Source organism: Rattus norvegicus, chromosome 5, assembly GCF_036323735.1.
Source record: "Rattus norvegicus strain BN/NHsdMcwi chromosome 5, GRCr8, whole genome shotgun sequence".
NCBI lineage: Eukaryota > Metazoa > Chordata > Mammalia > Rodentia > Muridae > Rattus > Rattus norvegicus.
The window spans coordinates 52054248-52066945 of NC_086023.1; the positions used below are offsets into that span (position 1 = coordinate 52054248).

At 49.3% G+C, this 12698-nt stretch overlaps 2 protein-coding genes across 15 annotated transcripts in view; one reads left to right on the plus strand and one right to left on the minus strand.

Annotated features, from left to right (window-relative positions):
• Ankrd6 (ankyrin repeat domain 6) overlaps positions 1-12698 on the minus strand; it is a 140399-nt gene that overhangs the window by 55023 nt on the left and 72678 nt on the right. For 7 of the 14 annotated variants that reach the window (XM_063288213.1, XM_063288208.1, XM_063288212.1 and 4 more), the window contains exons 1-2: positions 4835-4973; positions 642-905 (exon numbers count right to left, since the gene is read on the minus strand). In XM_063288213.1, the coding sequence (XP_063144283.1) occupies positions 642-761 (120 nt within the window). In that variant the 5' untranslated portion in view covers positions 762-905; positions 4835-4973. Of the gene's footprint in view, positions 1-641; positions 906-2985; positions 3122-4834; positions 4974-12698 lie in introns of those variants that run through there. The other 7 variants (XM_039110550.2, XM_017593571.3, XM_039110548.2 and 4 more) reach the window with 2 other exon arrangements.
• LOC134479061 (histidine-rich glycoprotein-like) lies at positions 1844-10996 on the plus strand. The gene is made up of 3 exons (XM_063261341.1): positions 1844-1852; positions 1936-5200; positions 7129-10996. Exons 1-2 carry the CDS (start codon positions 1844-1846, stop codon positions 3043-3045), a joined length of 1119 nt encoding a protein of 372 aa, XP_063117411.1. The 3' UTR covers positions 3046-5200; positions 7129-10996.

Consider the following 12698-nt stretch of genomic DNA (forward strand, 5'->3'; position numbering starts at 1 on the left):
ACAATGGAGGGCCTGACTTCTTTGTTTTATTTGTTGCTTATTTCTGTGACTATCTGTGTAGCCCAGGCTGTCCTCAAACTTATGATCTCCCAAATGCTGGCACAAACACACATGGTCTTTCTTGGGGTTTTGCTATAAAACTTCCTTCAATCAACTGTTCTGTGATCTGCCCTGATACAGTCGGTTGATAAATGTCTTACAAAGCCCCACAGTAGTAATATCAGGCATCCGGTCCAAGCTGTCAGACTGGACAGTGAGACTACAATGGGGCTTTCTGACCAAAGATTGGTTCACCTTGCCAGGAGGCCTGCCTGATATAAATTACCACCCTCCACTCCCAGCTCACTGTTCAGTGAGCCTCTGGATAGGAACTTCTCCAAAGAGACATCTTGTCCACTGGCTACAAATGTGGGTGGGGAAAAGTCATGTGATTTTTTTTTAAAAGACGGTCAAATGCAAATTACAAACTCTCCACTTGAAAGATGACAATAAAACATTTTCAGTGCTTCTTGTTACTTCCCAAGCCTTTATCCCTTCACCAAAAGCCAGTTCTTTCAAAACTATGAAATAAACAACAGTTCTGCAGGCAACAAGAGGTAAGCTATTCCCAGAGAATAGCTATGGCATTTTTTCCTTGTTACCTTGGTAACCGCTACCTTGGCACCCTTGTTGATGAGCTGAACCACATTCTCTGTTTGGCCTTTGTACGCAGCTATGAGCAGGCGTTCTGAAAGCGCGGCGACCGCATCCTGCTGGCTCATGAATTAGGAGAGAAAGGGGCTCTCAGGAAAGCAGCTGGTCAGTTTCTTCAGCTCCACATGCAGCCTCTGGCTGGGGCTGGAGTCCACAGGGAAGGGTGCTGAGAATCATGGGGGATGCCTTTGTTACTACTCCATCTTCAGGCCCTAGGGGGTCACAAAACAAAGCGTCCATCAGTGCCACTCAGCACTCGAGGACAGACAGAGCACACCTCTGCTGACCTCAGGGTGCTCCTCTGCTGCACAGCCGGGGGGTGAGGGGTGGGGAGGGATGTTGGGTGGGGGAGCTGAGGAGACGGGAAGCCAAAAGCACACTTCCACAGCATTTCAGAGTGGAAGGCAGCAGTGTGCCAACCTCTCTACTTCCTCCCTCCTCAGTACCATTCTCCACAAGACGAGCAGAACTGGGAGGCTGCGTTTTTACCTTGGGTAAAGAGGCCTGCTATAACATGGGGTGGAGGGAGGAAAGGTCGGAGAAAGATACAATTATATTTTAATATTTTTTTAAAGAGGGGGTCTGCTATAACTCCCTAGATACCTCCTGGTTATACACATAACAACTCGTACTGTGTATGATCAACTTTTATCCTTGAGGCCCAGGTCCCTATGAATCCACCATGGCCAACATGCACTCAGAGACACTGATAGGCAGGGTGTCTCTTTGAGGAGACACCCCCATCCCTGCCCCTTTCCGCAGCAAACATGATCTCCTTCGTCCTTTACTTTATGCAAACAATACAGTCTCCTGCGTTCTGGAGCAGACAGAGAACTGAGCACGGCCCAGGGTGGGCTCCATTTCTGAAGTGATGAAATACGCCTGGTGTGAAGAAGCTGACACCTCACTCAGTGCAGCTCCAGCACTGCCAGTTTAGGAACGACCTCCTCCACAAACACTCCTCTCCCCTCGCTCAGCGGGAGGAAAATAAAGGGCCACCAAACCACTGAGGGCAGAGCCTTAATAGAACTCTAGACTCGGCTCCAGTTGCCCTTAGAACAAACCAAGACGGGGTACTTATTTCCGCCCTGAGGCAGGGGGAGGAAGAAGGAGTCTCTGTGTTTAAAACATGTTTGTAGTGGCCGGGGAGATGGCTCAGGTGTAGGTACAGACCTGCTGCAAAGTCTGAAGACCTGAGAAGGGAGAACAGACTCCAGCAAGGTGTTGTATGTACGGACGTAGGTGTACACACACACACACACACACACACACACACACACACACACACACAAACACACACACACACACTACACACACGCACACACTCACACACAAACACACACACACAAACACACACACACACACCACACACACACACACTCACACACACACACTACACACACGCACACACTCACACACAAACACACACACACAAACACACACACACACACCACACACACACACACTCACACACACACACTACACACACGCACACACTCACACACAAACTCACACACACACACACCACACACACACACACTCACACACACACACACTACACACACGCACACACACACACACTACACACACACACACAAACACACACACACACTACACACACACATACACACTCACATACACACTCACACAGATACACACACTCACACACACACCACACACACACACACTCACACACACACACACTACACACACGCACACACACACACACTACACACACACACACAAACACACACACACACTACACACACGCACACACTCACACACAAACACACACACACAAACACACACACACACTACACACACACACTACACACACTCACACACACACACACACTACACACACACACTACACACACACACTCACACACACACACACTACACACACGCACACACTCACACACAAACTCACACACACACACAAACTCACACACACACACAAACACACACACACTCACACACACATACACACTCACATACACACTCACACAGATACACACACTCACACACACACCACACACACACACACTCACACACACACACACTACACACACGCACACACACACACACTACACACACACACAAACACACACACACACTACACACACGCACACACTCACACACAAACACACACACACAAACACACACACACACTACACACACACACTACACACACTCACACACACACACACTACACACACACACACTACACACACACACTCACACACACACACAGACACACACACACTCACACATACACACACACCCACTCACGTGAAGGAGGCTTGTCCTTATGAACACAGAGTGCACTGTTTCTTCTTATGCAGGGGGTAGGGGGGGGCTGCATTCCATTCACACAAACTACACTGATTTGTTTCTCTTTCAACTCCAACACTGCAAAACCACTCTGTGCCAAATGCAGGAAAATGCACAGCATTAGCCGCCAGCTCCTGAGGGACCTCCCTCCCATCTTCGGGTCCTTCCCTCTATCCACCCACTTGCTATTTCTATGTCCTTGCCTTTATCTGTACCCTTTCCCTTCCAGAGCCCTTCTTGCAAAGGGTATCTGAGTCAAAGATGGCCTGCTTCAGACCAGTTTCATCATCATTGCTAAAATCCACCCATCTGCTCCAGAGCTTGCCTGAAAGGGTGGGGTGCTCAGCTGCACTTTCACCCCCGCTTGCCCGATTCCCACAGCAATCCAGCCCCCTTAGCAACAGACTCGAGGTCCAACCAGCTCCTGGTAAAACTGCTTGCCACTCCCATCCCAGACAGCCGTCTCATGCAACAGATGCAGCCTCTCAGATAACGAGACTAAAGCCAGAAGTTCTTATGGTTATAGCTGCCGGCTGAGATTGCTTCATTTAGATAATTACCAGGTAAACCGCCATTTGCATGTTCAGCTACCGTCACTATTAAAAAAAAAAAAAACCATAAAAACACCCCATTGATGAGAATGTGTTCATCAACCAGTAATGGCATTTTATGTCTTGCCTTTCGGTTGTGGCTACATAAGGCTCCTCTTTACTTCCCCCATGATACAACCCACAGCCCTGCAGGACAGTGGTCGTTTACAACAGGTCTTGGATACGCCCCATTGCCCCCAGCATGCTTGCTGAGAAAACTGCTTGCAAGATGAGCAGCAGTAACACCACCCCAGGATATCAGTTTTTATCTGCGGCTAACACCATCCCCTCGCACTTGGACATCTCCAAGTCATTTGTGACTTCAGTGCAGGGATCATTTCGCCATTAGGACGTTAGGACGTAAACGGGCAGACGCCAGATACAAAGGGCAGGTGCACAAGACCACAGAGTCTCCTCTCCTCCCGTTTCCCCTCCCAACCTCACTTGGAGTGAGAGGATGCCCCGCTCCCTGCCTGGGAACCAGCAAACTAGGCCAGATGGAGGCAGACGGGGATGGGGAAGGATGGAGAACCCTGAGAGAGGGGAAGGAAGTATAAGGGTGTGACCAGTCTGCAGGCTCTGAGTTAGACTTCGCTGCTAACCTGTTGGGTGCCCTGGCTGTTGCAGCTTTGGCCTCCCATGAAATCTGAGCTTCCTCTTCCAGTGAGAGAGACCACTCAGAAGAGCCTTGCTTCTGGAAGTAGCAATCTGTCTGCCTGCACCTGTCAATCACGGCCCTTGTCACAGTATTTGCTTTCACTGTGCTCTGGAGGGAAAAGCTTAAAGGCAAACTTGCTCCCTGTTCCTCAGGCAGGCAGCAAGCAGACAGCACAGCACGGTAAGTCCAGAGAGTACACCACAAGCGGTGGGGTGGGCTCCCGAGACCCATGGCCTCCTCCCCTCCCAGCCCCATCCCTTCTGCATTCATTGCTCCCTGGTCGGCTAATTCTTTTGTTGTTTTTCAGTTTTGCTGTGGACAGCAAAGGGTCTTTGAGGTTTGATTTTTTTTTTCTTTTCTTTATTGCTGATTTACAACCAACTCCCCTGGTGCTGGCCAACGTCTGAAAGCCACCACATTTCATCTCCTCCCAATACACTACTAACGAGCCTTTCAAAGAAAAGTCCTAGCCAGGCATTGTGCAGAGCCCACCAGAGCCGTGGTTAGAGAGCACACAGAATAACTAGAGTAGCCTGTTCCCGCCAGAGAGATTACTCACACATGGAGCTGTCCTCTGTGTTCCTATTGGAAACGCAGTCAATTCTTTCCCGGGGAGATCATAAGCTTCCTGGGGCTGCGGCTGCTCTGGGTGGCTCGGATCTACCTACAGCAACTGTAAGCCTTCTTCCTTAGCTTCCCCCGCAGACGGACGCCCTCTGCATCACCAACCGATTAAGGCATCCATTCGGCTCCAGATGCTGCTGTTCTGAGTGTTGGAGAGTCTGGTTTTGTGAGACTGCTCTCTCTTACAAGGGGAGGACCTGTAACCTGCCCGGCAAGCGTTGGAGCGATTCGCAGCTTTGGAGCGATTCGCAGCTGAGCAGAGTGCTTCAGAGGGATGCTGGGATGACCACGGAGAGGCCAGGTTTGCAGCCCAGGGTGAACGGGAGCACACAGGAAGGGATAGGAGGACGACCTGCTGTCCTCAATGTTGGCATCCTGTGCAGCGACCCAGACACAGGCTGTTCGAGCAGAGTCCCATACAGGGACTGCAGCATGCAGTGCAGACAGGGTCGGGTGGAGTAACCTCTGAGATGTCTGTAAACCCAGTCTGCTGGTAAACTCCTCCACGGTGTGTGCGTGTGAGGGAGCGGGATGGGAGAGTGCAGCTGCTCCTCCAGGTATCACAGGTGTGCCTTCCTTCCGGTCCACTTCCTCAAGCAACGGCAACTCCCTACCAGGGACATCAGGCTTTCATTTTTGACTTGAGCCCAGACACCACGTTTCCCACGTGAAGACAGGGTTAGAAGGGGGAGAACAACTTGGCCACGAATCCTCTGATCACCATCCTGCCTCACACCTCACCCCTCATCCCCTGAGAACAGCAGCTCCTGTGGCCACAAAGCCAGCTTCTGTCCTTTGGCACAGAAAGTCAGACTGTGGACTCTGGCCTAGGTAGTGCCCAAATGTGGAAATATACCAGGGAAACGATGGCCAAGGGACAATAGCACTATCTTTCCCTTTTCCTTCTGACCATTTTTCATAATGAGTTCATCCAAAACCAATCACAACCCTGCTCATGCAATCACCACTGGGGGCTACGTGAGATTATGATAAAGATGAAAAAAATTTCTACTTTGAAGAAACTATTAACCTGGCCTCTGTTAAACCACAACAAAGACCCAAAAGACCAGGTGACAGAAACAAAGTAACCAGTTTAAAGTCCGTTGTCTCCAAGGACCACGAGAATTCCTCTGTCTGAGGCAGTAAGCACAAGTCCCGGGACAGACACACTGCATGCACAAGGTTCTCGGCATAAAGGACGAGGTGGCAGGGCAGAGAGGCTGCTCCTCGAGCCTCATCTCATACCGCCATTGCAAAGCAGGAGGGGCAACTGTTTCTTGAGCTTTGCAAGGACAGGCTAATCTGATGGTTACAACAGCTACCTCGGCAGCAGACACAAAGAAGCTGTTACTGTAGAAGTTGAGTGATGTGACTTTAGGTTTTCCACATCCTACTTTTTAATGATGGTTCTTATATTTTTACCTCTCTTCTCACCCACCACCCACCAGAGGTAGTGGAAAGGAAAGGATACAGGGAAGTGGACCTGTCCCCATCTGTGCTGTCAGGAAATCGGCAGTTTAGTTCATAGGTCAGCAGTGGCAGCTCGATCCACTCAAAAACACTTCACAGATACACCAGCAGTCCAGTTCAGTAGAGTCCTCAGAAGCAGCAAGAAACCACAGCACACCACCAGAAGTTTTTTAGTTCATTTCTCTCTGGAGTGAAGTGGAAACGTAAGGGTTCTTTGGAAAGTCGGTTGGATGGTGTTTTGCTGGTGTATCGTTTCTTTAAAGTGGACGCAGGTTCGAAAGGCTAAGACAGACTCGGGAAGGAACGTTTCCCTGAAGCAGACTCAGGAGAGAGGATGTTCTGTTAAAGCAAGCATGTGGTGAGAGATTCTTTGCTAACGACACGAATGTATTGGTCTGCCTTACATTTCATAGTTGAGCTGCATTTGTTGCGACGCTGTAGAGAGAAATGCACCAAAAACCTTCTAGTGGTGAGCTGCAGTTTGCTGCAGCTTCCAAGGACTCAGGCTGATTGGAAGCACGAGCTGAGGCACGGCACGTGGACGACGTGTGATGTTTGGAGGGGATAAAATAGGACTCCACGGAGTGACAGGGACAGAAAGAGCTTGCCTTGCTGGTATAGCTAGCTGTGCAACACTTGTGGGTCTTGAGTCTTTGCTGATCTTCCCTGAGAGAGGCACAGCTGAGAACTTCTCCTTGTGTTCTTGTTGGTCTCTCCTGCTGACTTGAGCTAAGGCTGACGCCTGGCTGTCTCTGCTAGGTCACGTCATCGCTGTGGCTAACCAGATTTTGTCGAGCTGGACTGCTGGTATATCCGGGAAGTGTTTGTGAGCGGATCGAGCTCTCACTGCTCACCTGTGAACTGAAGTGCGGATTTCCAGACAGCACAGACAGGAGTTGCTCCAAAGAACCTTTTTTTTTTTTTTTTTTTTTTGGTTCTTTTTTTCGGAGCTGGGGACCGAACCCAGGGCCTTGCGCTTCCTAGGTAAGCGCTCTAACCACTAAGCTAAATCCCCAGCCCCCCAAAGAACCTTTTTAAACAGGTCCACTTCCCCTGTATCCTTTTTTCTCCACTACCTCTGGTGGGTGGTGGGCTACAAGGAAGGTTAAAACGTTTCAAAAACAATCATTGAAAATAAGACTTAAAAAAATTAAAATTACACTCGAGTCCCAACAAAAGGAGCTTGACTACCAAACGTAAGGGGACCAATACATGTGTGTCATTAGCAGAGAACCCTTCATCCTGTGTCCTTTCAGGTGCTTGCTTTAGCAAAACGTCCTTCACTTGGTTTCCCTTCAAAACAAAACAACAAACAAAACAAAACAAAAACCACTCCTTCACGTCTCTGCCTCCAGCAAAACACCATCCAACACAACTGACTTTCCAAAGAACCCTAAAGTTCCCACTTCAGGGTGACAAGTGTATATTATCCAGGAGACCTGGGGTGCACAGCTCCCCCTTTTTAAAAAAGCTGCTTAGAGGTAACACCCATTAGCTTGGTGGTCCAGAGCTGCTGTGACCTCCCACTCTCCTGAAGAATGATTGATGGCTTGCTGTAGACCACCAGCACCTCCCGACTGGCGCTGCACCTGCTTGCCCATCACAGAGCCCATGACTCTACCTGTGCTCAAAACTCAGCCCATTGCTGTCCCTACAGATGCCATCTACCACAACAAGATGTGACCATCAACGTCACCTGCAGCTCTCTGCAATGGACCCAACCCTAAGCCCCACTGGAACTGTCACTGAAAACAAGTGGCAACTAAAGAGAAATTAGGTCATGACGGGGGAGTGTTGTTATAGAAGAGACATCAAAAATCCAAAGTGCCCAATGTGCTTTCTTTCCCGTGAGCTCCCTCACCTCCCAGTGAAAGGCCACAGGGACAATGTGGAAAAACAGCCCCCTGCAGCTGAGGCAGAGTCTCCATGAGAAACTGACTCCTGCTAGACTTTGATCTACACCTTTTAGCCTCTAGAATTGAAGGAAGATAAACTCCTGTGGGTTTGCCCTTCAGGCTACAGGTGTGACGGTGGCCCAAGTGGACCCGACAGCATCCCTTGTGAAAAATGCCATACGTCTCAGGCTGGTCTCCCTACCTCGAGCTGCGTGAGCCCTGTTCTCATCATCTTCATCTGCAGTGCCTCTCACTGTGCTTGGAACAAGGCTGCTCTTTATTGTCCATTACATAGCTAAGGGGCCTACGGGACCTATGGATTTTGTAAGAATGGGAGGACATGCCACTTAGACAACTTGTCCTTTCCAGATGAAGCAGGCCATGGCGCCAACCCTGAGAAAACAGGAAGAGTAAGATACACAAGTCTTCCCTCTCCTTCCTCACACAACACAATAGCTCCTGGGACCTGAAGAGTAAGTGAGTGGGAGGTCGCCCTTAGTGATACCCATGAGCGCCAAAGAGCTGGCCTACACCACAGCCCCTGGGAGCTGCCACCCTGAAACCCCTCTGGGTAAATCCACAGATGTTCAAGATGGAACAGGAGTGTGCCAAACCAACAGAACCGCCCGAGAATGAGCGTCCACACGCCCTGATCACACCCGCCTCCCCAGAGACCTTCGGTCAATCGTTTATTTTCTTTGTGGTGTTTTACCTGTTTATCTATTGACTAACAAACAGAAAAGAGAACACAGCAGAGACTGGGAGAGAAGTTACTCTTCAGTGGCTAGGGCCAAGCATTGGGGGTGGGGCAGAGGCAGACATAGGCGTTAAGAGGAGCTAGCAGGGGTTGGGCGGTCTGAAGGCCTGCAGAATTAGGGACAAGGAGAAAGTGACAACTGCCACCAGAGCTTTTAATTCAAGAGCAATGGCCAAAGGTGACACTGGGTAGACTGGCAAATGACTTTGTCACACCATGTGACAGAAACTGCCCTGCCTGGTGGTGGGAGTTGGTCGGCAGGAGGAGAGGGAGGTGCTGACTCCCTTTGGAACATGGGTATCACAGCGGTGTGCACACCGTTGCTCTCTCTTTCTTCTTTTCAGTTGTTTTGCCTTTGATGTCAGGAGAGGCAAGTGGATCTCTGAGTGTCAGAGACCAGCCCCTGGTTTCCAATAGGGCTCCGCCTTTTACACAGTTCCTTTTCTGTCACAGAGTGCAGTGGGACACTTTGACCAATGCCCCATACTTGCATCTGTAGTTCAAGTATACAGAATACCCCATTGCCTAAAACCTCTTGTTCTTCAAGGTCGGCACACCTTTGTCTTTCCCATAATGCCACAGAGCTGGAAGCCGACAGCTCTGTCACCTTTTCAGACTGGTTACTTTATACTAGCAATAGCCATTTAAGGTCCATTTCCTGTATAGTTTTGTGGTTTGATAGCCAATTCCTTTTCAGTGGTGAATAATATTCCATTGTATGGATGTACCATAGTTTGCTACTCTATCCATTGAAGGGCATTTTGGTTTCTTCCAAAGTTTGACTGCTCTGCATGAAGCTTCTGTCAACATGATGCAGGATGTTTGTCTCACTCAGGGAACAGGAGGAAGTACAAAACCCCTCATACCACACTGCAGGGTTGAGTTTTGTGAGAAGCTAGTTTTGCTCTTCCTGGTGCAGCAGCTGCTTTTACACTGATCTAACTCCAGGCTCAACAATGTCCCTTTAGCTCCCACCTTCTACAGTTCCTCCATTCCATCAGGCTCTACCACCCGCCATCAATGCTCCTCCCTAACGTCTGTGACCTCCCCCTTCCCCAAGACTCTCTTTTCTTTCACTGAGGGGGTCTTCTCTCCCAGGGGCCTTAAATGGTGCAGGTCCTGGAGGTTCTTGGCTCTCTCTTCTCTACTTATTTTCCTCTCCTCCTCCTCCTCGCTGCCCACACCCTCTTCTGCTGCCTAGAAACAGATCTCTCCACATCTACTTCTTCAGCCTCAGTCACTTCTTCTAAAGCTCTATATTTAAACACCCAGCCACCCAACAGACAACTTACTTGGATACTCCCTCTCAACATCCTTCCTTCAAAACCTCTTCCTTTTCTTGTATCCCCACCTTGATAAGGGGCTGCAGGTTTCTTTAGTCAACCTGGTTCCCTCACCCGAAACTGTTCTCTCCTTTCCTCCCTTCCCCGTGACCCTGCAGCAAATCACCAAGTGCTCTGATTTGAAAGAGTACACAACAGAAACGAAGACCAGAGCTTTGCAGTCAGACACCTGGGCTTCCGTTCCAGCACCACTATTTACTTCGGGCAGCTTTCTTTCTTTTTTTTTTCTTTTTTTCTTTTTTTTTTTTTTTTTTTTTTTTGGTTCTTTTTTTCAGAGCTGGGGACCGAACCCAGGGCCTTGCACTTCCTAGGCAAGCGCTCTACCACTGAGCTAAATCCCCAACCCCTTCGGGCAGCTTTCTAAATGACTGTTTCCCCGTGTATGCTGGCAATCACAACTCACTGGCCGGAGATGTGGGCACACTGAAGGACGTCTGGCAGCTGTGCTCAGAGAGATAAGCACGGTCCTTGTTCTGTCTTCTCTGACAGCACTGCCTGGATCCGGTTCTCACTGATAGCTGCTCTTTAACTGGACATGGAGAATGTTTTCTGTAGCCCCTATCTGTGATGACCTAAATGTAGAAAGTGCACCGAGTAAAGAAGTAAATCGGATTTCGGCGTGTACATGGAAATCTGCCTCCGTCCTTGGGTCTGTACCAGGGAGACAGAGCCGGACCAACACTCATATTCAAGGTTCAGACAGTGGGTGTATTTCTGCTTCAAACGTATCTTCCATTAAAGGAAACTGTATTCAAGTCAACACAACCCAGACACAGAGTTACCGGGGCACATTCAACTTGACTTTCAGGAAGGCTAAGGAGTTAATGGTGGTGACATTCTCTGTCCGCTCACCGGGTCTCAGATCAGTGAGCCTCTGACAGACATGTTTCCTTATCAGATCTGTCACTGTTAGGGGTGATGAGAAACGGAGCCTTCTGCTTCCATCTGCTTCAAGATGGCAAAGATAAAAGAACAGACCGTGGGCTGACACACAGAAGGAGCTATTCACCCCGCCTCTCTCTGCAGGTGGTAGCCAGGCCTTTGGTGCCAATCTCCCACCACCCCGAGTGTGTGTGTGTGTGTGTGTGTGTGTGTGTGTGTGTGTGTGTGTGTGTGTGTGCAGAATCAATGTCAGCTGTCTTTCTCTGTAGCTCTCCGCCTTATTTTTGAGACAGAGTCTCTCACTAAAGCTTACCAATTTGGCTAGGTCAGCTGGCTAACAAACCCTGAGCATCCACCACCTGCCTCTGTGCTACCCCAGCGGAGGTGACAGAGGCATACTGTCACACTCAGTGTTTATGTGGCTACTGGGGTCCAATTTAGGACCCTACCCTGCACAGCAGGCACTTTACCTAGCACTGAGCCATCTCCCTAGCTCCTCGTGCCAGTTGTTTTGTCTTTATCCCTGGACTTCTCTATCTGTGTTTCTTGGCAAACCTGTGTCAGTAATCACATAAAGACTAGAGGCTCTGCTAATTACAGGACTGAACTCGTACACTAAGCCATTTGCTATGCTGGTCTCTTTGTCTCTAGTCCTGCCATTCCTTCCTCTATATTAGACTTTCTTCTTACTGTGCATGTGGGCATATTTCTCCTTAGCTGGACCTGTAACCCTCAGATATGCATCCCTCCAAAGGCCAGGGATACACAAACTGATTATGATCTGCCCCCAGACTCTAATTCCAGCCGCTTCTGACAACCCTTCCCACATCCTGCTCCCCAGCTTGGCTACAGGGGTATTTAGAGTATCTGAAAGCACCCTTGTGCTACTTTTGCTTCTAACTTTCTGTACATCACCCCCAAATCCCCTTTTCTCCTTCATATCTGATTCAAAGGTGGCCTCCTCTCAGAAGATTCGTCTGTCTCTCCTTTGTTCTCCAGGTTCCCACAGCACGATTCATACTAGGCAGCAACTCCATCTCTGCCATTTACTTTGGATCAATTAATCAATTTCTCTCTCTCTCTCTCTCTCTCTCTCTCTCTCTCTCTCTCTCTCTCTCTCTCTCTGTCCCCTTCCTTGATATATGATCTCACACAGCCCACACTATCCCTGATTTTGCTGTACAGATAGGGCTAGTCTTGAACTTCTGATTCCCCTGTCTCTACTGCCCACACATGGGATTTCCAGGTATCACCCCCACACTTGGCTAGGAATGTATAGTTTAAAGCTCGCTGTAGCGTATGGAACTGGACTGTGACTGAGTCATTACTGCCACCCTTTCTCTCTTACTACCTTTTGCTTGGAAAGCCCTCAGACTGCCCAGATCAGATGTTCTGGGGTATAAAATGTAGAATTCAAAGAGGCTGACTTGTGAAGGGTTCAATTCCTGGCAC